Source organism: Haematobia irritans, chromosome 4 (genome assembly GCF_050003625.1).
Source record: "Haematobia irritans isolate KBUSLIRL chromosome 4, ASM5000362v1, whole genome shotgun sequence".
Taxonomy (NCBI): Eukaryota; Metazoa; Arthropoda; class Insecta; order Diptera; family Muscidae; genus Haematobia; species Haematobia irritans.
This window is the reverse complement of record NC_134400.1, coordinates 83,969,254-83,993,056: the sequence shown is the minus strand read 5'-3', so window position 1 is coordinate 83,993,056 and position 23,803 is coordinate 83,969,254. Positions and strand designations below refer to the sequence as shown.

At 38.9% G+C, this 23,803-nt stretch overlaps 2 protein-coding genes across 2 annotated transcripts in view; both read left to right on the top strand.

Moving 5' to 3' along the window:
• Positions 1-23,803, top strand: part of Or63a (Odorant receptor 63a) — a 60,942-nt gene that overhangs the window by 15,249 nt on the left and 21,890 nt on the right. The window lies entirely within an intron of this gene.
• Positions 12,088-20,134, top strand: LOC142233296 (uncharacterized). Its single transcript, XM_075304176.1, has 3 exons — positions 12,088-12,134; positions 12,351-12,440; positions 19,123-20,134. Exon 3 carries the CDS (start codon positions 19,127-19,129, stop codon positions 20,132-20,134), a length of 1,008 nt encoding a protein of 335 aa, XP_075160291.1. The 5' UTR covers positions 12,088-12,134; positions 12,351-12,440; positions 19,123-19,126.

Sequence of the window (23,803 nt, the reverse complement as noted above, 5' to 3'; positions counted from 1 at the left end):
CTGACCTTAAATGTTCCGACTTAGAAATCTCAAATAAGTTGCAATTAAAATCTCCGCATACAATCACATTCGCATAATTCAAAAATATATCACGGTGGTTGCTCTCAAAAGCCTCCAAATTACCACAAGGTAAGTAAACAACTCCTACTAGACAACGTGTGTCATTAAAAAGAATTTCAATAAACAAGGTCTCACATGACGTAGCATCAGTATACCTGTAAACTACCTTAAAATTAAGTTTCCTTGATATATAAATACATACCCCACCCCCCCTGGATCCACGGTCATTGCGAACAATCCTGTAACCTGGAATAGACACAGCATTGTCAGATATTGACTCGGATAACCATGATTCGGAGACTGCAAAAACATCAAAAATATTCTCTTTCAATAGTTGCCTTAATTCGTCCATTTTAGGAGCCAAACTCCTACAGTTCCAATGAGCCACCACAAATTGACCAGAAAACACCATCAACCTATTCTTTATAAAGCTATTGTCACTAACAATGGGGCCTAGATTGTCAAGAGTAGACATAGACATAAAAGTGTATTAGATTTGGAAACCAAGAATTTAGTGATATGTAAAAAACTATAACTAGGTAAAAATGTAACAAAAACTTCATATATAATTCATACAATATATAAATCGGCTAGGCACATGAGATCACATTAGCATCTAAATATAAATGTAAGTAGATATTTAATTGAGAAAAAGATAAAAAAGAAAAAGATAAAAAAAAATTATCAATGCATCATAATCAAGATGACACATCATCTCCAGCAAGAAGCTTCTCACACCCAGTGATATCATACTTCACCTCCTTGCCATCAGGAATATGTTTGGGAGTATATGTTACAGAAGCGATTTTTTGTGAGCGTGTAGTTAGGCATGGTTGTTAACGGCCATATACTAACACAATGTACCAAATTTCAACTGATTCGGAGGAAATTTACTCCTCCAAGAGGCTCCAAAACCAAATCTCGGGATCGGTTTATATGGGGACTATATATGATTATGGACTGATATGGACCACTTTTGGCATGGTTGTTAAATATCATATACTACCACCACGTACCAAATTTCAACCAGATCGGATGCATTTTGCTTCTCCACAAGGCACCGGAGGTCAAATCTGGGGATCGGTTTATATGGGGGCTATATATAATTAAGGACTGATATGAACCAATTCATGCATGGTTGTTGGATACCAAATAGTAACATCACGTACCAAATTTCAACCGAATCCGATGAGTTTTGCTCTTCCAAGGGGCTCCGGAGGTCAAATCTGGGGATCGGTTTATATGGGGGCTTTACATAATTATGGACCGATTTCGACCAATTTTTGCATGGGTGTTTGAGGCCATATATTAGGTTAGGTTAGGTTATGTGGCAGCCCGATGTATCAGGCTCACTTAGACTATTCAGTCCATTGTGATACCACAGTGGTGAACTTCTCTCTTATCACTGAGTGCTGCCCGATTCCATGTTAAGCTCAATGACAAGGGACCTCCTTTTTATAGCCGAGTCCGAACGGCGTTACACATTGCAGTGAAACCACTTAGAGAAGCTTTGTAACCCTCAGAAATGTCACCAGCATTACTGAGGTGGGATAATCCACCGTTGAAAAAACTTTTTGGTGTTCGGTCGTAGCAGGAATCGAACCCACGACCTTGTGTATGCAAGGCGGGCATGCTAACCATTGCACCACGGTGGCTCCCATATTATATATTAACACCACGTACCAAATATCAACTGAATCAGATGAATTTTGGTCTTCCAAGAGGCTCCGGAGGTCAAATCTGGCGATCGGTTTATATGGAGCTATATATAATTATGCACCGATGTGGACTAATTTTTGCATGGTCATTAGAGACCATATACTAACACCATGTACCAAATTTCAGCCGGATAGGATGAAATTTGCTTCTCTTAGAGGCTCCGCAAGCCAAATCTGGGGATCGGTTTATATGGGGGCTATTTATAATTATGAACCGATATGGACCAATTTTTGTATGGTTGTTAAAGACCATATACTAACACAATGTACCAAATTTCAGCCGGATCGGATGAAATTTGCTTCTCTTAGAGGCTCCGAAAGCCAAATCGGGGGATCGGTTTATATGGGGGCTATATATAATTATGAACCGATGTGGACCAATTTTTTCATGGTTGTTAGAGACCATATACTAACACCATGTACCTAATTTCAGCCGGATCGGATGAAATTTGCTTCTCTTAGAGGGTCTGCAAGCCAATTTTGGGGGTCCGTTTATATGGGGGCTATACGTAAAAGTGGACCGATATGGCCCATTTGCTATACCATCCGACCTACATCAATAACAACTACTTGTGCCATGTTGCAAGTCGATAGCTTGTTTCGTTCGGAAGTTAGCGTGATTTCAACAGACGGACGGACGGACGGACATGCTCAGATCGACTCAGAATTTCACCACGACCCAGAATATATATACTTTATGGGGTCTTAGAGCAATATTTCGATGTGTTACAAACGGAATGACAAAGTTAATATACCCCCCATCCTATGGTGGAGGGTATAAAAAACCGCTATACTAGTATGAAAATCTTCATACATTAAAAGTAAACTTTCTTTAAGCAAACGTACTTTATTATAAAAACTTATGAAAAAAGCTCTTAATACAATGATTTTTGTGAATAAAAATTATGGCCACGTGGAACAAGACAGTAGTTTCTTTTAACTCGCCGTTTGAACATTTTGGCTTATCGTTAGTTCTTTATTCTAAGTATATTTTTCACACATTTTGCTGAACAAAATGGATGGAGTAATGAAACTTGTAAAAATGTACATCATGTAATAAAAATATTAATCATATTAGCTTTTAACTTACCATATTTGGGAGCATAAATAAATAAATTGGTATAAGGAATTAAACTTTTCTTTGGTAAGCATATCTCATAAAATTTTACCCTGAAATAATTAGAGAAATAATGAAATAAGCTATTTTAACTCAAAAAACTGTGTTGCTGATGTGAAGGACATAGAAACTCTAAATATTCTAGTTAAAAGGAAGCCAAAAATTTAAAAGAATACTTACCAGTTCTCTATTTAATTATACGCTGAGGGAAATGTGTCCAATTTGTTACTCTGAAATTGAATATTTTTTTACATTAAATAAAAACATTAAATTGGTTTCCATAAAATTCTTATTAAATATATAAAACAAAAAAAAAAAAAATAAATATTCTGGTTAAAAGATAGTTAAAGAAACCTTACCAATTCACTATTAAATTATAAGCAGAGGAGTAATCAAAATTATTCCAATAGTTCTGGGGCAATTCTGAAATTAAAGATTTATATTTTACATTAAAAATATTAAATTGGTTTACAAAAAAAATTGACTAAAGAAATAATAAAATGAGGTATTAAAAACTGTGTTTTTGGTGATATAAAGGTCATAATAACGTAAATATTTTAGTTAAAAGAAACCCAATTTTTTAAAAGAAAACTTACCAATTCTCTATTAAATTATACACTGAAATATAGAAATTTGTCCGAATCCGTCTGGGGTTGCTCTGAAATTAAATATTTTTTTACAAGAAAAACAAAAAAATTAATTAACTAATAAAAAAAAATTAAAAGAATATTTACCAATTTACCATTAAACTATAAGTTGAGATGTAATAAAAAACTTCCAAATTCATCTCGGATTACTCTGAAATTGAATATTTATTTTTTACATGGAATAATATTAAATTAGATTTCTATAAAACAATTTCAATATACATACTTTCCATTTCAGCATTTTTTCTTAAATATTGGACATTCTTAATGATCGTACATCTCATTGCTAAAGAATTAATATCTAACTTAAAAGGTTTAATAAGCAAACGCTAATATATTTCAAAATCCATACGTATATATTCCCGTGTTTCATACCTGCTAAAAAGATACAAGGTTAGGTTAGGTTAAGATTCAGGCTCACTTAGACTATTCAGTCCATTGTGATACCACATTAACTGAAAGTACTTATTACATATGGGCATTTCTAGTTTTAACCGCTGAACCTTCTTGATTATTTTCCTTTGTTGAACCAACCAGATTGTTCCAAACACATTAGCAGACTGCTTAAGTTAATGTTTTCCAGATCCGCCAGTAATCCGAAGCTATATGCTCCTAAAAGTTGCTTGCGCTTTACACAAAATGCAGGACACTCACACAAGAGGTGTTTAATTGATTCCTTTTCCTCCGCATCATGGCAGGTCATACAATAGTCATTATACTTCGCGCCTATACTTTTTGCAAAATCGCCTATCAGGCAGCGACCCGTTATAGCAGATATCAGGAGTGATATCTGACGTCTCGTGAACATTAGCATATCTAGTGTGCGGTTTAAGTTGAAATGGGCCACATTTGCTTGGTGTCGTTACAACCCTTGCAATTCTCCCATCGAACATTTGTCATCATAACAGCCTTCTCACGCAGCATGAGCTTGCAGGTAGCTAGGGGCATACCAACAAATTCTAGTTCCCCTGAAATATGTAAGGTAGTCCCTAGGCTTGCCAACTCATCCGCTTCGCAGTTCCCCGGTATGTTCCTATGGCCAGACACCCATATTAGGTGAATATTGTACTGCTCAGCCATCTCATTGAGAGATTTGCGGCAGTCGATGGCCGTTTTTGAGTTGAGGAACACAGAGTCCAAGGATTTTATTGCAGGTTGACTGTCTGAGTATATATTAATGCACACATTTTTTGGAACATTACTTCTCAGCCAATTCGCCACCTCTCTTATTGCTAATATTTCAGCCTGAAAAACACTACAGTGATTAGGTAATCTTTTCGCTATTCGAAGTTCCAGATCATTAGAATATACTCCGAACCCCACTTGTCCATCCAATTTGGAGCCACCCGTGTAGAAATCTATATATTCTTTATTCCCCGGGGTCTGTGTGCACCACACCTCACTGTTGGGGATTTGAGTCTCAAACTTTTTGTCGAAAAGTGGACTCGCCAAAGTGTAATCCACTACGTTAGGCACATCTGGCATTATTTTGAGGACAGAACTGTGACCGTAACCTTTTTCCAACCACAGCGATATTTCGCGCAACCGCACAGCCGTTGTTGCAGCTGACTGTTTGGCCAAAATGTCTAAAGGCAATAGATGCAGCATGACATTAAGGGAATTTGTTCCTGTCTTGCTGAATGCGCCTGAAATACACAAACACGCCATACGCTGAACTTTATCTAAACAAGTCGGTTTCTGAAGTGCCGGCCACCAGACCACAACACCATATAGCATTATAGGTCTAACCACTGCCGTGTATAGCCAAATGCACAATTTTTGGTTTTAGTCCCCACTTTTTTCCTATTGCCTTTTTGCACGAGTACAAAGCTACAGTTGCCTTTCTTGCCCTTTCTTCAATATTAAGCTTAAAGTTCAGCTTCCTGTCCAAAATAACGCCAATGTATTTTGCACACTCACCAAAGGGAATTTCAATACCCCCTAAGGAAATGGACCTAACCGTGGGAGTTTTGCGATCTTTGCAGTACATGACTAGTTCTGTATTTCCAGGATTTACCCCAAGACCATTGTCTTTCGCCCATTTCTCAGTCATCCGGAGGGCCCTCTGAATAATATCTCTGATTGTGGATGGGAATTTTCCCCTGACTGCCAGAGCTACATCATCTGCGTATGCCACCACTTTTATCCTTTCTTTTTCTAGAGTAACCAGAAGGCTATTTATAGCAACATTCCAAAGAAGAGGTGATAGAACTCCTCCTTGGGGAGTGCCCCTGTTCACATACTTTTGTATGTTTGCTTGTCCTAGTGTGGCTGAAATACGTCTCTTCATTAGCAGTTCGTCTAACAGCCTGAGTATACATGGATCAACATTCAGAGTTGTCAGTCCATTTAATATCGACCTCGGATGGACATTATTGAACGCCCCTTCGATGTCTAGAAACGCCACGATTGTGTATTCTTTGACAGATAGTGAGCTTTCAATAAAGCTGACTAGTTCATGTAGTGCGGTCTCAGTAGACCTGCCCTTCGAGTATGCATGCTGTCGTTTCGAGAACAAACTTGAATCGATGCTAGTTCTAAGATAAATATCTATCATCCTCTCCAGAGTCTTAAGTAGGAATGATGATAAGCTGATTGGTCGGAAATCCTTCGCCCTCGAGTGAGAGGCTTTTCCCGCTTTAGGTATGAAAACGACTTTTGTTTCCCTCCACTTTCCTGGGATATATGATAAGTTGATACATCCTTTATATATCGCCGACAACCAGGGGATAATTTTGTCAGTCACTGCTTGTAACTCCGCCGGAGTAATTCCATCAGGTCCTGGGGATTTGAATGGTCCAAAGCTATTTAACGCCCATCTTATTCTAGATTCCGATACAATTTCCTCGATAGGAAACGACCGCTGAGCCACCGCCAGAACCTGGTTCAACCGTCTGATTTCCAGGAAAATGTGTGTCCAAAAGTACCTCCAGCTTCTCCTCACTGGACGTTGTCCAATTGCCCTCCGATGTTGTAATGAAGCATGGAGCGGATTTGGTGGATGCTAGTACCTTCCGTAGTCTGGAAGCCTCGGGCGTTTCCTCAATACTGCTGCAGTAATCATTCCAAGAGTTATGCTGAGCATTTTCAGTTCTCGCTTGTATCCTCTCAGATTCTTCTTGTAAGCGTCCCAATCCTCAGGGGCTCTAGTGGACTTTGCCTTGTTAAAGAGCTTCCTGCAGGATTTCCTCATATTACTTAATTCCGTAGACCACCATGGCGATTGATTTTTCCCCCTTGGCTTCCCTCTAGGTAGGGTTTCCATATGGATAATTTTCAAAAGAGAACTTTCGCTTTAAAAAAAGAGAACATTTTAACTAAAAAAGAGTTTACAATAAAAAAAAATCTTTATTAAATAATTAATAATTTTATTGATGTTAAAATTAAAATAATAATAGTTTCTAATGATAGAAACAACGAAATAAATATATAATAAAACAATAAAAAACAAAAAGAATCACATTTTCTTAAAAAATAAACAAAATAAATTTACAACGACAACGTATTGGCTTATTTACGTCGTACGTTCAATTACATCTATTTCTAATTTTTACGCCGTACGTCGAAACGTCGCAATTGTGTTTCGGCCTTTAATTTGTCAACAGATTTAACCCAGTAAACAATTAGTGGCGAACAATTGTGGCGAATTCCTACTAAATAAATAAAATTCCATCAATCTAGGATTTTTTTTTTGAAATAGAGTTGGACATAAAAATACGGCACCAAAAAAAAGAGAGTGAACAAAAAGATACGAACACAAAAAGAGAACATGTTCTCTTTAAAAGAGATGTAATGGACAGCCTACCTCTAGGGCATGCAGCCTTCAGTGAGATGTTGAAGGCCTTAGTAATCCGCTCAACTGCGTGTTCGATATCTTGCACATTTCTCATATTTGTCTCTGTTATTTCCGGTATCATCATATTGAACGATTCCCTATACCTATTCCAATCAGCTTTCCTAACATTTGGCGGAAATATGGTCTTGGTGGTATGAACATCAAATTTGAAACTGGTGTAGCGATGATCTGAGAAGCTGTGTTCACTTAAAACCTGCCACCCAGATATCATTTCATTCAGTTCTTGCGAGGCCAAGGTGATGTCCAAAACCTCTTGCCTGTTTTTAGTAACAAAGGTTGGGGCATCTCCCTTGTTGCAAACTACCAGATTAGCAGATTAGTACGCAAAATAAACTCTATTAGCAACTTTCCCCTTGCATTAGTATCACTACTTCCCCATATACTATGATGGGCATTCGCATCGCATCCCATAATGAGTTTCGTCTTTGTTTTCAGTGACTCCGCAACTAAGGTCTTAACGGCATATGGAGGCATCTCCCTGTCATGTCCCATGTAGAAAAAAGATACCCAATATTTGCATTTGGCTATTTCTAAATTGGCAACGACAGTGTCTGCATTGCTCATTGAAGGAAGCAGAAACAAGTTAAGCTCGTATTTAACAGTTATACAGGCCGATTTACATCATTACCAGTATACTGCAATAGTTTGAACCCCGGAGTTCTTAATTCACATATGTTGTTTCTATAAACATATGGTTCTTGAATAAGAACTATGTCTATGTCCCCTTTCATCAGGAGAACTTTTAACCCTGCTACTATGTTAGAAAAAACTTACAGATTTTATGTTGGGGTCATATCATGACCCACACTTAATTTTGTAAAATAAAATGAAATGTGTATCTAATTAAAAGGTTTTTTATAGTTTGGGATCATCGGAATAGGTTGTTGTTACTGGAATTTTCTGTCGTTGAGACGAACATACCGTTTATTTTGCCAGTTATGCTTTATTGGAAGTTTTTCTTTAATGAAAAAATTTACTTTTTTAATTTACTCGCGCCTTTTGGTTGTAAAAAAGTTGTATGTAGGTGGTAATGGGAGCTACCGTCGCGCAATGGTTAGCATGCCCGTTTTACAAAGGGTCATGGGTTCAACCCCAGTTTCGACCAAACACCAAAGTATTTTTTCAGCGGGTGGAATAATATATCTTCTGCTGGTGACATTTCTGAGTTTCAAAGCTTCTCTATGTGGTTTCACCGAAATGTGGAACCACGTGCAGATTTGACTATAAAAACAATATTCAGTTCTTCATCAACAGAACCATAAAAAAAAACTAACTTATTACATACAAACATTCACCCATTAGAAAATGTAATTTTTATACGGAAATCGCGATTTATATCAATTCAGTAAATCGTGAACAATATTAAAAGTCGTGCACCGATTGTAATGAAATAAAGCTCATTTTATTCGAAATATATTAAACTAACTATTTCTGAACCAAAACTGTGATTTTCGACCCATTTTTATTTTGTAGGAATTTTTAAAGAACAAAATTTTTTTTGTTAAAAATTTCAATTTTTTTTTTCAAAACTTAAACGATATCTCTAAAACTACTAAGAAAATTGAAAAGCAATGTAAAGACGGCTTAAAGATAATATTCTTTGGGATTTTCGGTTTGTTTTTATTTAAAATGGTGAACCGTTTTCAAATTTTTCCAATATATGTAGTGAAGTGCCTTAATTATGAAAATAACGGTATATCTCGAAAAGTCAAACTGATGGATAAAAACCAAGTGTATATTTGGATTCAGCGACCTCAAATTACTAAAATTTGCTATAAATTTCAAATCAACACAAAAAAGTTCGTGTTTGTTCCCCTGTGTAATATATGGGGTCATTAAATGACCCCAACCTGTTATGTGTATACACCAAGAAAAAAAAAGCCCTACGAACATAAAATTTTAACAAACCCTATTGAATTAAGTACATTTCACCAATTCATGCACTGAGTAGTAAGATCTTTTAATTATATTCCACCACAAAGAAATGGGGTAATAATAAATTCGATTTGGGTCATCAAATGACCCCAACATAATAGCAGGGTTAAGGCAGCACATGCAGCCTTACAATGATGAAAATTTATCTGGAGGATCCGTAGGACCATCGAGATTTTCAACAACCGTCACATCAGACGCTTCAATCGAGTCTTCAAGAATAGGTCTGTTTTCTTTTGGCACTGGATACCCTAAGCCGTGAAGGACTAAAAGAAAACAGAGTCCTCTTCAGAGATCTCGGTGACTCTCGCAATAAGCACAAGTTCAACTTTGGTGAGTTCTGAGGCAGTATAAACTTCCTCACGCATACGGTATCTATCCATGTTTTCACCTTTGGTATCTCCCTCGACTTCGCAAGAGGATCCGCTTACTTCTGATTCAGACAGAGACTTGTCCATTTCTGAATCCTTTAGCTGGTCGTTTTTATATACCTTCATTTGGATATAATGAAAACCATAACATACATTTGCTAGATGTGGCAAAGACTGAGTGTTCAATATAAACACTGCATGCCGTCTTGGTCCATTCACTTCACCCAAACGGTCAACCTTCCAATCAGCTGTTGGAAGATCTGGATTGCATCGTTTCAGCCTATTAAAAATAGATTCAGGGTCAGAAGGGTTTGCAGGTATTTACGCATGTGCTCTAGGTCTAGCCGGTATGTCTTTCTTCTCGACTAACTCTAGAGCAGCTCCTTCCCAAACTTCACCAATTAGTATCAGAGCAGCTTTAAAACATTCTATAGACCTCTGGTCCTCAAATGCGACTAGCTTAAATCGTCCTTGATACCAACCAGCCTCTTGGTGTCGAGGATCTGGAACGGGAAACTTTTCCAGCACCTGTGAGTAGACGACAGACAGAGCATTCTCAATTTCCCCCCCATTTTTGTCATACCGTCCAAATGCTCCTTTATTAATGATAGCCATCACAAGGCTGTCTTTAGCAACTGAGGCAATCGATCTTTGATCCCTTTTGGAGGATGGCAGCTCATCCGGCGATCGTTCCCTTTTTCCAGTCTCAAGAATTCCTTGAGCCCATTTTAAGGAATCGCTTTGTTTAGCCGACAGCGTGCTTGGGTCGACTGATCCTAACTTCTTTAGGATAAACAAAGCATTTATGGGTTCCTTGAATCTCTTTCGTGAGGGATTACCCACTTTTGATGTCGACTTGTCAGAGTGTCGCCACCTGTCGAACCGTCTACAGGGCGACTAATTGGGCCTAACTCTTGGTCATTGCCGAGATTTATAACTCCAGTCGATACCCGTCCACTGGGCCCTGAAGTTAGTAACCCAGTGGATGACTTTGAATTTCGCTGCATGGTGGCTTAATATCCCACCACACTTGAAATTCTTAGTAGGTACCTATTACGATGAGTTGGTCTGCTATTAAAAAACACATCCGTTCCGTTCGACGGTTGAATTAGATACAACGCCAACTATACAACTGAAACATGCCAAACAAAACCGTGCAAACCCAAACATTCCTACAACAACAAAAATACATGCGCCTTCATTGAAAAGAACACCTCATCCAGACAAATAAACCATCCGCGAATAACAAACACACACACAAACCACTGAAAGAACAAAAATAAAAACAACCCCACTCTCTGATATACACAACACACCAGCACTCGCTACCATTTCTCATTATTGCATTGCTCTCAATACATGCTCTCACTCTCAAATAAAATTCAAATAACATCAGCCCTGCCAATTTTGCCGATTTATCGTCATTTTGACGATTTTTGGCTCAAAAAATAGCAGTTTCCGATTTTTGCCTCGAAAATGACGATATTTACTCCGTCCAAAAATTTGGGAAAATCGAGCGATTTCGAAATCTGAACCGATTTCAATTAAATGTTACTTACTTTAAGGATGCTTAATTATCTTGTATTAAATTTGAAGACGACCGGTTATTAAATAGGCTCAATACGATCCCATTTGTTGAAATCGGGCGATACATGTGTGTGGGGGCTATATCTAAATTTGATCCGATTTTTTCCAAATTCAAAAGCGTTCGTCCTTGTGCCAAAAAAACACTGAACCAAGTTTCATCAAAATAATTGCGACCGGAATCCTGCGAAGAATACATAGACAGACCGACCGATGAAGGGACGAATACGAATAGATCGACTCAGGAGGTGATTCCGAGTCGATCAGTATGTTTTATGGAGTCTATAATCAATATTTCTGGTAGGCATATTTTTTACAGATCAAAGTTATTATACCCTAACCACTATGTGGGATAGGATATAAAATCTGGATGTATTTATGGTTTTTAATGTTTAGAAGCTGAAATTTAGAATATGCACGCAAAAAAATAATTCTTTCCTCCCAAACGAAATTTTAGACAAACAAAGTTCGTTTCTCATTTGCTTTTCGTTGAAAGGAAGTGTATTTGGAAGAAAAGTGTATACACGGATGAAAAAGGCTGTTTTTCATATGTTTGGCTATAAACATTATATGTTTGGAACACAAATTTTTAAACACAATATTTTTGAGTGCAAGCATATTGTTTAAGTTCGAGTAAAGATTAATTGGACTTAATAGTGTTCGTTAGAATTTGTATACTACTTTTTGGTACATCCCTGCCAGAGTAGAAATGTCATAATTTGAATATTAATTTATCTTGTCAAAAGCCCCGCCTTCCGCCATCTTGGTTGAGAGCATCTCTCACTTTACTTGTTATCGATAAGCCAATTGGTGCGGTTGCAAATTTATCCATATCGTTGGAAATTATAGGTAATATTGTTTACCATTAATTATAATAGAAAACACCTTAATAAAACCTTCTGCTCTTGTTATATATTGAAAATATTAAACTATCGTGTTTTTATTTTTCCCTATATTTCCATACTTTTCGCATTCGGCGAACATTTTGATCCATTCGTACCGGATAATTGGACTTCGGAGTGGAAGAATTGGTTTAACCGGTGTTTTTCTTGGTTTTTGTTATAGACACAGTCCACCTGACCTGGTCATCAATTTCACCTTAAACTCAAACCAATCAGTTCATCATCCTCAACATCTGTTTCATCGTTTTATAAGGTAAGTGCAGTGCATTTTCCCTTATAAAGTGAGTTCGCGGTCGGTGCAACAACAAATATAGTGGTCGTCCGTCCATTTAAAGAAAAAAAAAGGTTGTTTTACAACGCTACGCGATCGGTTTTTATTATAAATATTCCTAAAAGTGGTGTACAAGTTCAGTGATATCAGTGAATATTAGTGTTTTTTTATTTAAAGTGGTTTATTTGCATTTATTTGCGTGAAAATATCGTTTTTCATTGTTTTTAAGTAAATTTTCATTTGCCGACGGCAAAACGCATTCAAGGTTTTTGTTTTTGTATTTCCATTTTGACGTCTGTGCAAATAATTTCGGAGAGAAATAACTTAAAGTACATATTTTCACCACTTTCGTACACTAATATTCACTATACACATATATCACTCTCTTTGTTTCGTATATTCACCACTTTTTCGCGTTTTCTGTGCTGAAATTTCATTTATTAATTATTGTTTCGTTCATTTGCATACATTTGAGAACATACAAAAGCTTTTATTTTGTTTTGTTCTCATCAGTGTTGCGCTCTTAGTCGATTGCTATAGTATAGTGACTAATCGGGCACATCTCGTACTATCGTGTTATCGGATATCGATCATCATTTGAATTCTTAAGGGGGCTATACACTACGTGTAATTCCCACATTAGAATTCAAGTTGAATTCAAAGGTTTGAATATTTCCCGGTTGGAATCGGGGCTTGAATTAAAACTCGGTATATTTTGAAACTTTTACGCTCTCACACTGAGAGAAATTATTCGATCATTCAAATATTTGGTAAATTTTGAATATTTATTGGACAGGTATTTATTATTATTGATTTATTTATACCTTTGTTTATTATTATTATTATTATAATTTTTCTTGTGTCAAGCGTTCGGGGGTAATATTTTGTGCACCCTACATTCAGTATTTTCGGTTTCTGGGAACGTTTGATCTTTTGTCGGATTTTCGCGAGTTGTGGACTCGAATTAATCTTTGTAACTCGAGATAAAGTGCGTTTTGATATTTGATACGGATTGATTTATTTTGATAGTGAAAATTGTGTTTTTTCGTTTTGGTCGGAATTTGAGTTACTTTTGCGTATTTTGCTATTTTTATTGAACGGAACCTTGTCTGAGTTTGGTAATTTTATTGGCCGTTGCTTCTTGGCTATATTGTAATTTCGTATTTGGTTACATTCTTCAATTTGGTAGTTGAACGTAAAGTTAGAATGTCTGTATCTCCCATTGATCGCTTTATTCGCGTTTCGGACGCTCTTATTAAATTCCACGCCCATTTTAATGCCATGAAAGATGAGGAGTTAGACGTCTATAGCCTCGAGATTCGAAGTGAGGAATTGGGGAAGTTGTGGACAAAGGTTCAGGATTGCTTTGAGGAATGCGTGGCTAGTTTACAGGGTGCCGGAACAACGCAAACGAGCGATATTGAATCGGTGGACGGGAAATATGACGCGTCCCATCAGGCTTATATGAATTGTTTGTCCGCGATAAATCGAAAATTGGGCCAGTTTCGTCGGTCACGTAGATCATCGATCACTTCGTCTGCGTCTTCGGTCGTTGCAGCATCGAGACGGAGTATCGGGTCTCATAAATCGACTCAAGGATCCGAAGCGATTTTGGCTAATAACGCGACTACTTCGATACCGGCTGATCGGGATGGGCAGTCGCTGCCTAATGGCAAAGCCGGGTTTAGGGGTGAAGTGGCCGTTAGTGGCCCTCCACTTTGTGATATGGTTCACAATTTGGCGTTGCCACCGTGCGATACGGATGTATTTGAGGGCAATTTTCTAGACTGGCCTACATTCCGGGATTTGTTTCAAGCAGTTTATGTTAACAATTCAAGATTAACGGACGTCGAGCGTTTGTGTCATCTTGTGCGGAAGACCAGTGGCGAAGCTAGGGAAATTGTCTCGAAGTTTCCGCTGACACATCGAAGTTTTGCCCTCGCGTGGAAGGCCCTCGTTGATGCATACGACAATAAGCGGGTTCTAGTTCACAATCAACTTAAGTCTCTCTTTGCAATTTCGGCAGTATCGGTAGAGACAAGTGCGGGTTTGAAATCGATTCAACGTGGAATCAATGGCTGTCTTTCGGCATTGAATACGTACGAAGTTTCGACCGATAATTGGGACCAGATACTCGTTTTTATTTGCCTTCAACGTTTGCCGCGGCTCACACAGACTCTTTGGGAGCAGAGTGTTAGGGACAAATCAGCCCTTTCGTCGTGGGCGGATTTAGACGCTTTTTTGTCCGAAAGGGTTCGTACGTTGATGTGTTTGCATGATTTGCGGGAAGACACGTCTTCGAAGCGTTCTCAGGAAAAGAAGGTAAAAGCGCATTTTACCAATGCGTCTTCTTCTAAATCGTCGCGTGCTTCGTCGGAATCTAAGTGCGTTATTTGTCCTAAACATAATCATAGACTTTCGGCTTGCGTTAAATTTGGTAAACTCTCGGTATCGGAACGTTACATAGTGGTAAAACGTAACCGGTTGTGCTTGAATTGCTTAATGAAAGGTCATGAGATGAAGGATTGTCCAAGACAATATTCGTGTGCAAAATGTAATTCGAGACATCATTCGCTATTGCATCGCGATTCTACGCCGTCTAATAGCGCGACTTCGGCGACGGGTTCGACCAACACCTTGTCGAGTTCAGCGGCTAGTTTTCAACCGAGAACTATGCCTTCGGTTGATCAGCCGCAACCTTCTACCTCGTCGGCGTGCCTACCTCGCCAGGCATTTCATACGACGCAAAATAGGGCCGTGCTTTTGGGAACTGCGATGATTAATATCATGCACGATGGGGTTTCATATCCGGCACGCGCTTTGATTGACCCCGCTTCAGAATCTTCGTTTCTGACGGAACGCTTTCGAAATCGGGTGAAACTACCGGTTCACGCGGCTAATGTTACAATTTCGGGGGTAAATAGCGCAATTTCGGCCAAATCGAGTAAAATGTGTAATTTGAAAATCGGATCTCCACTCAACGCGTCGGTTTTGTTGGAAACTATGGCTATAGTGCTCCAATCTATATCCGGGAATTTACCTTCCTTTACGGTGTCGCAGGAAGTTTTGTCTCAGATTCCGGATATTCGCTTAGCTGATCCGAATCTTTTCGTGTCGAGACCGGTCGATATTCTACTAGGCGCTGACTTGTACCCGAGAATACTATTAGAAGGTTGCCGGCAGATTGCGGCTCAATCATTGATAGCACAGAACAGTGTTTTCGGCTGGCTAGTAACGGGTCCGATTTCTACATCGCAAATTCAAACATTTACTACGACTATAGCGGTTGATGAAGAGGAAAATTTAGATAGAACGCTTTTACGGTTTTGGGAGTTGGAGGAAACACCACGTAAAGGGGTTTTGTCCCCCTCCGATAAGTTCTGTGAGGAAAATTACGTTCGGACAACGCGCAGAGATTCGGAAGGTAGATATATAGTTACACTTCCGCTAAAGGAAGAGCTCGGTCCTCGTGGATATTTGGGTGAGTCCCGAACAACTGCTTTGAGGCAATTTTATCGTAATGAATCGTCATTATCGAAAAGGCCGGACGTGAAATCAGTTTATGATAGTGTTGTTAAAGAATATTTGCATTTGGATCACATGAGGCCAGTATCCGCCATTTCTGCAAGTGATACACTTTCGTGTTATCTTCCACATCATCCTGTCATTAACCTCGAGAAGAAGACTTCCAAACTTCGCGTCGTATTTAATGCGTCTAATAAAACGTCCAACGGGAATAGTCTTAACGATATCCTTCACGTAGGTCCCACTTTGCAGCAGGACTTAGTCCTTCTTATTGTGCGATGGCGACTATTTAAATACGTGTTCAACTGCGATATTACACAGATGTATAGGCAGATTCGAGTGGACTCTTCTCATGCTCCGTTGCAGAGAATTGTTTTTAGGGATTCTCCGACAAGGACAGTCCAGGACTATGAACTACAAACGGTGACCTTCGGTGTAAACTGTGCACCATATCTCGCGATACGGACACTGTTACAGTTAGCTGAAGACACTGAGGAGGAGTTTCCACTCGCGGCCGATATATTACGTAAATGTATGTACGTTGATGACGTTTTGACCGGAACTCATGACCTTGAAACTGCGATAATGGCTCGGGATCAATTAATCGCGGCGCTTGCGACGGCTAAATTTGAACTGCGGAAATGGACATCGAATTATAGAGAAATTTTAGATTCACTACCGCCGGAATATTTGGTTGATGCTCAATTGCTGGCATTTGTCGAGGCTAGCAATTCGAAACCATTGGGTGTGAGATGGAATGCTCAATTGGATGCATTCTACTTCGCGGTCGAGCCTATAGCAAAAAGGTGTGGATACACTAAACGGGAAGTGTTGTCGGCTATCGCGAAATTATTCGACCCTGTCGGTTGGTTAGGTCCAGTGATAATTGTGGCAAAGATTATCATGCAGAAGGTTTGGCTTGATCGCGTCGGCTGGGATGAAATACTGCCTTCGGCAACGGCATCCGAGTGGGAAAAATTTGTAGATAGTTATCCGGATGTCAATTCGATAAATATTCCTCGGTGGATTCGTTACACACCGTGCACTTCGGCCGAGCTTCACGTATTTTCAGATGCCTCGGTTAAGGCATACGCGGGGGTAGTATATATTCGAGTTTTGGCCCCGAATGGCGAGATTGTCGTTAATTTGCTATCGTGCAAGACGAAAGTTGCTCCGTTGAAATCGGTTTCTTTGCCTCGTTTGGAGCTTTGCGGCGCTGTTTTAGCGTCCGAACTCGCAAGAACGGTCATTCGAGAAATCGGTATTGATTTTGGTCGAATTTATTGTTGGACGGATTCGACTATTGTACTAGCCTGGTTAAAGAAAACGCCTTCGGCTTGGACAACATTTGTCGCGAATAGGGTATGTCGCATTCAGGAGAACGTCGGTGGTACGAATTGGTATCATGTGAGGTCGGAGGATAATCCTGCTGATCTTGGCAGCCGCGGTGTGTCCCCTTCGGATTTGGCCGCCTCTCGACTTTGGTGGCATGGGCCTCAGTGGCTATCGTGTAGTCAATCGGAATGGCCGGTTCGTGACACTTCCTCTTTTGACACCGACGTAGAAATTCGGTCTGTGAAGGCACATGCTTCTTTCGTTAATTCATACGAGGATGTTCTCGATAGATTTTCTTCTCTGGATAGAGCGCTGCGTGTTATTTCATATGTTATGAGATTCTTTTATCGGACGCATCCCGCTCATAGGCGTGATTGTAGCTATGCGGATCACAGTTTATCATCGTCGGAGATTAGGGCAACTAAAAGTCGCTTGATAGTGCTTGCTCAAAAAATGAATTATGGTAATGAATATAAGGACTTGATGGATAGGTCTTCGTTAGGTACTGGCAGTTCACTTGTTTCTTTGAACCCGTTCCTTGATGAAATGGGTGTAATGCGGATGTATGGTCGTTTGAGCCGCTCGCCTATTCTTTCGTATTCGGAGCGGCACCCTATAATTTTGCCCTACAGCTGTCGATTCACGAAGCTTTTGGTGGAATTTGTTCATTTGATTTCCATTCATGGAGGAAATCAGTTGATGTTGCGTATTCTTCGTATAGAATACTGGATACCTCGGGTGAGGAATCTTATTCGTTCGGTTATACATAGGTGTAAACCATGTCTTTTGGAGAGGAAACGGGTTTGTAGTCAGGTGATGGCTCCTCTTCCTCCGGAAAGAACTGTTCTCGACAGACCTTTTACGACGACTGGCGTAGACTATGCAGGCCCCTTTGAGGTGAAGTCGTTCACCGGACGTTATTGTCGCATAACTAAAGGTTATGTGTGCGTTTTCGTGTGTTTTGCTACTAGGGCGATTCATTTGGAAGCGGTTTCCGACTTGTCGACTGCCGGCTTTCTTGCGGCATTTCATAGGTTTGTTGCTCGTCGGGGTTGTCCTGCGACCATTTTCTCGGACAATGGGACAAATTTTGTCGGTGCGTCGCGTGAGCTTGAACGAAATTTCCGGGATGTAATGAGGGGAAGCAGTGATGTCGTGTCCTCTAAGTTTGCACACCAGGGCCTATCGTGGCGATTTATCCCAGCTGGTGCGCCTCATATGGGAGGCCTTTGGGAAGCTGGGGTGAAGAGTTTTAAGTTGCATTTCAGAAGGCAAATAGGGAATGTTCGTTTCACGTTTGAAGAGTTTTCGACGGTGTTGGCTCGTATTGAGGCTTGTTTGAATTCAAGACCTCTTTGTCCCCAATCGGATAACCCGCAGGAGCTTGACGCTTTGACACCGGGTCATTTTCTTATAGGTGCCCCTCTACTCGCCCCTGCTGAGCCAGTTATAACCGAACAGCCTCTTTCGTTGGTGAATCGGTTTCGTAAGGTACAGGCTCTTGCACAACAGTTTTGTGTACGTTGGAAAGAGGAATATTTGAAGAATCTGCATATGAGATATAAGTGGAAATTTCCTCAGCGCGATGTTATGGTAAATGACCTAGTCGTTATTCGTCATGAACAGCTTCCACCAACTTCTTGGAAATTAGGTCGAGTCGTGTCGGTTCACCCGGGCGTAGATGGTCACATTCGGGTCGCGGATATACGTACGGAGAATGGCGTTGTAAGACGACCTATAGCTAAGTTGGTCTCATTGACCGACACTTCGGCGAACTCTTTGTAATTCGTATATTTTCTCGCAGTATCATGGAAAATACCTCGTGCTTCGCTGACGACTTGGAAAATTTCGAGGTTATTATGGATCAATCGGATGATGATACTGCGTGCCCCCTTGATATGTCGGCGGTCGAACGGGCATTGTTGGAGGAGCCGATGGCGATACCGTCGCCTGCCATTCCGGAGGTTCAGCTATCGCCCCAAGAAATTGAGAGTCCACCTCCGGTAGTTGTGGATGAGCCCGTGGTGGCGCCTGCTGTAGTAGAGGCTACTGATGTTGGTCGAACTCCTGCTCAATTGGTTTGCAGGGTTTGTGGAGGTCGTCACGCATTGCGGCGGTGTCGGAAGTTCCTCTCTCTTTCGATTGAGAAGAGGATACGTATGGTGGTACGACATCGCTATTGCTACAGATGTCTAGCACAGACCCACCAGTCGAAGGATTGTCCTAGCCGGCGTAGGTGCCCCAGTTGCTCCGGGGACCACAATGTTTTGTTACACGCTGCGGCTGTGGCGCCTCGAATTGAACATGGGAGCTCGAGGTCTGCTCAGCGGATTCGTAGTGGGAACCATACGAATCGTCCGTCCGATCTTGCTGTGGCACGGTCATATTCCGATTTTGGCGGCGTCGGAGTTCTGCCTCTGCAGAATGTCGTTACTCTGGCGCCCAGCCTCGTAGTCCGCGTGTCCCCCCATGGTGTGTCCGTTCCGGTCCGTGCAGTAATTGAGGGGGTCCAATTTTGCCGGTTGACAGTATCGTCCGCTTATGATCCAGAGCAGCGACTGACGTTTACTGCTCGTGTGCACGATCTAGGTCGTGTGTTGACCCCCGCCGAAGCCGTGCCAGAACGGATCAAGGAATCCTTTTTGGGATTACCTTTGGCAGATCCGCAATTTTACCGAGTGGGACGGGTTGCGATCGTTTTTGGTCCTGAGGTGTATGGGCGAATCATAACACATAGGGTGTATACGTCGCCCGGTCTCCCGGTGGCTCATTATACAATCTTCGGTTGGGTTCTGTCCGGGTTGTGTAACTGCTAGGGTAAATGCGCGAGAGCCCCCCTTTTGGGTTCTAACGGCCCCCTTTTGGCCATCGTTTATTGTATCTCTTCGCGAGAGCCCCCTTTTTGGGGTTCTAACGGGTCCCCTTTTGACCCATCGATATATTGTCGCGAGAGCCCCCCTTTTGGGTTCTACCAGGTCCCCTTCTGACCTTACGTAATATCTAGTCTTAGGTTGAATTTGAAAAGATAAATGAATTAATAAATTGGATTTATGGTAAATGAACTGAAGGAAACTCACTTTGCACTGCACTTAGCCTCATTTTGTATTTTAAGTTTAGTTTTAGTTACAACATACCTTGATGTTGCAAGGCGGCCGGCAATGTTTAAGTTCGAGTAAAGATTAATTGGACTTAATAGTGTTCGTTAGAATTTGTATACTACTTTTTGGTACATCCCTGCCAGAGTAGAAATGTCATAATTTGAATATTAATTTATCTTGTCAAAAGCCCCGCCTTCCGCCATCTTGGTTGAGAGCATCTCTCACTTTACTTGTTATCGATAAGCCAATTGGTGCGGTTGCAAATTTATCCATATCGTTGGAAATTATAGGTAATATTGTTTACCATTAATTATAATAGAAAACACCTTAATAAAACCTTCTGCTCTTGTTATATATTGAAAATATTAAACTATCGTGTTTTTATTTTTCCCTATATTTCCATACTTTTCGCATTCGGCGAACACATATAATGTTCATAAACTAGCATAACATGTTTGGGACATATATGTTAATATGTTAGAACATATTATGTTTGGGACATAAAATGTCTTTAAATATAATATGCTTGGATGCAAACATATATTAATTTAGAAATAGCCTATAAACATATATGTGTTTAGTAGCTTGGAGCGCTTTCTAACAGGGAGCGATATTGAATTAAGTTGGTGGTTGTTGCTTGTTATTACAAAATTAACATTTTATTTTTTCTTGGGCAATTGATCAGCTACTTTGATCCTTACAAACTGTGTGGTCCGCTGTTCGAATCCCCGTCCGGCAAAAGGTAAAATTAAAATAAAAAAAAAATCATACAATTGAATAATTTCTTCTACAATGTTTGTATTACAGAAAAAGATGCTAAGAACTAAAAAATCTCGTGGAAGTGAGAAAGATGTGGGGGAATATACAATTGGGCAGAAACAAAATTTTAAGCATTCAGGTCGAAAACCTATGTTGTTAGCACCTATATTACCTGTTTATTTTCATAATTCGTTATGATTGTAAATATATAAATAAATAAATAAAATTTTGAGCACAATATTGTTTGGGAGAATTTTTTTTAAGCATATAATATTTTTGGGTGCAAAATGCTTCCAAACATATTATATGGTCACATAATAACATATTGTTTTTTGGAAGACAACATTATTGAATTTGGATGCAAAAATACAAAATGTTTGGAACTTAGACTACCCAAACATATATTGTTTAGACCAATATGCTTTCAAACATATTATATATTGGAAAAGATCAAACATATAAATGTTTGGGCAATACCCAAAAATGTATATGCTTGAAGCAAAATATGTTTGGGAGTATATGTTACAGAAGCGATTTTTTGTGAGCGTGTACTTTTTGTGATAAACGTTTATTAATTTCCAGGATGTAAAAACAATTTCATAAAGACAAACTCAAAAAAAAAATTTTATGGTTAATTGCATTTTCCCTCACATCTTTCTCACTTCCACGAAGTTTTTTAGTTCTTAGCACCTTTTTCTGTAATACAAACAATGTAGAAAAAATTATACGATTTTCTAAATTTTTAAAATGTTTTTATCTTTCGCCTGGACAGAGAATCGAACCGCGGACCATACAATTTGTAAGCCAACACACTATCCACTGAACTATGTAGCCGTTATTGTCATCAATAGACAATTACCCATATAAGTTATATTTATATAGCATAGCTTGCGGCGCCCACGAGCCGATTAAACAAATTTTATTTAACAGAAAAATACATTTAGTTGGGCGCCGTGGAGCAGTGGTTGCTACGTCCGACTTGCATGCCAAGGGTCGTGGGTTCGATCCCTGCTTCGACTAAAGTTTTTTTTTTTTACATATATTCCAGATATGGTCGGAAGAGTCCGAATAAATGTTCAACATTACATTCTACTATATTGAATTTTTACTATGAACTGTAAAATGTGTCTTATTAAAGACCTAAAGTCAGAAAAGAACAGTGTTTGATATAAACGAAATGGACTGTGTTGTTGGTTCAGAAATAACTTTTTTTATTGAAAAAATAAAAATTTTGTAACAAGCGATTTTTTTTGGTGATAAAAGTGTATACTTTTCGAAGCAATTCAAAAAACTCTAACAAAAGAAAAACGTTTTCGGTACACGTTTTCCAAACGTTTTTTTTTCTTTGCGTGTGACTTACGGTTATGACTTACTCAGAATCCGTAATACAAAAAATTACTATATACACAGAAAAAAAGGTGTCTTGTTAATTTTAGGACCAGTTTAACTTCCACATAGTTCAAAAAATTTACTGTAATATAGTTTATTTTTCGTAACCACTGCGAAAATTAACTTAGCTAAAGGAAAACTTATAAAAATTCAGTAAATGTTTTTTAGTTCACTAACTACGAAATGGGACGGCGTTTTCCTTAAATAAATTTCCAATACAATAGTTAATGCATCGTTGATTGTATTATAAAAAGACATAGGCAATATAAAAATCTTACTACGAAATGTGGACAATTTACTAAGAAAAATTTTTGTATGGAAAAAAATTTTTATAGTAAAAATTAACTTAACCACAGTACCGATTCGTATGGCGGCTTCCTACAGCTTATTTCGGTTTTTACTATAAGTTGGAGTATATTTCCTCACATTGAAAATTTTTGATAAAGTAGAATAAAAAGTAGTTAATTTAATCCATGACGGGTGTATATAATTTTTTATGGATTCCTCGTAAATTTTGAATATATTTTACCTTATCCTATAGATAGAATACCAACTAATCAATAAACGTGATACTGGAAATTGAAGTGAGAAGAAATTATGAAATTATTGCATCATCTTTTTTTTTTGTTTGTGTTTGTTATTGCGATGATGTTATGGAATGTGTGTTGTTGGTATCTTTTGTGGTGATAGTTGTTTTGTTGCAATAGCGAGATCAGAAAGGGATCATGTGTGTGTGGAGTTGTTTTTCTTTACATATGTGTCCTTTATGACTATTTGTGTCTTTGAGTTTTATTGGTGCATTCAGTTCTGTTGATGCATTTATGAAACGCACACGTGGTGCGCTTGCGTGCGGTATTTGTGTTTATTAATAAAAATACATTTATTTCGTAACATTTTAGAAACTGATAAGTGAATGGTGTGATGTTAGAGAAAACAAAAACACTTTATATTGATAATAAATAAATAACTCTAAAATAAATCACATATTAAGAAACTGTATATTTCTATTAATAATTTAAAATTAGTGCGGTTTTAAATTGGTTTACATAAAAATATTCATAATGAGTGGTAATAAAATGATCTATATTTACTCTACATCTGGATCACAGTACAATTTTTTGAGTCTATATTTTTATGTTATAGCGAGTCCTTAAGGTGTGTACTAAGTTCGAGTTTAGGTGCTAAAATCAGAAATAAATCAGTAATAAAAGTAAAATTATACGCCTTCGATGCAAATTT

Coding starts and splice junctions, on each gene's coding strand:
- LOC142233296 (XM_075304176.1), top strand. CDS start 19,127: ATGGAAAATACCTCGTGCTTCGCTGACGACTTGGAAAATTTCGAGGTT.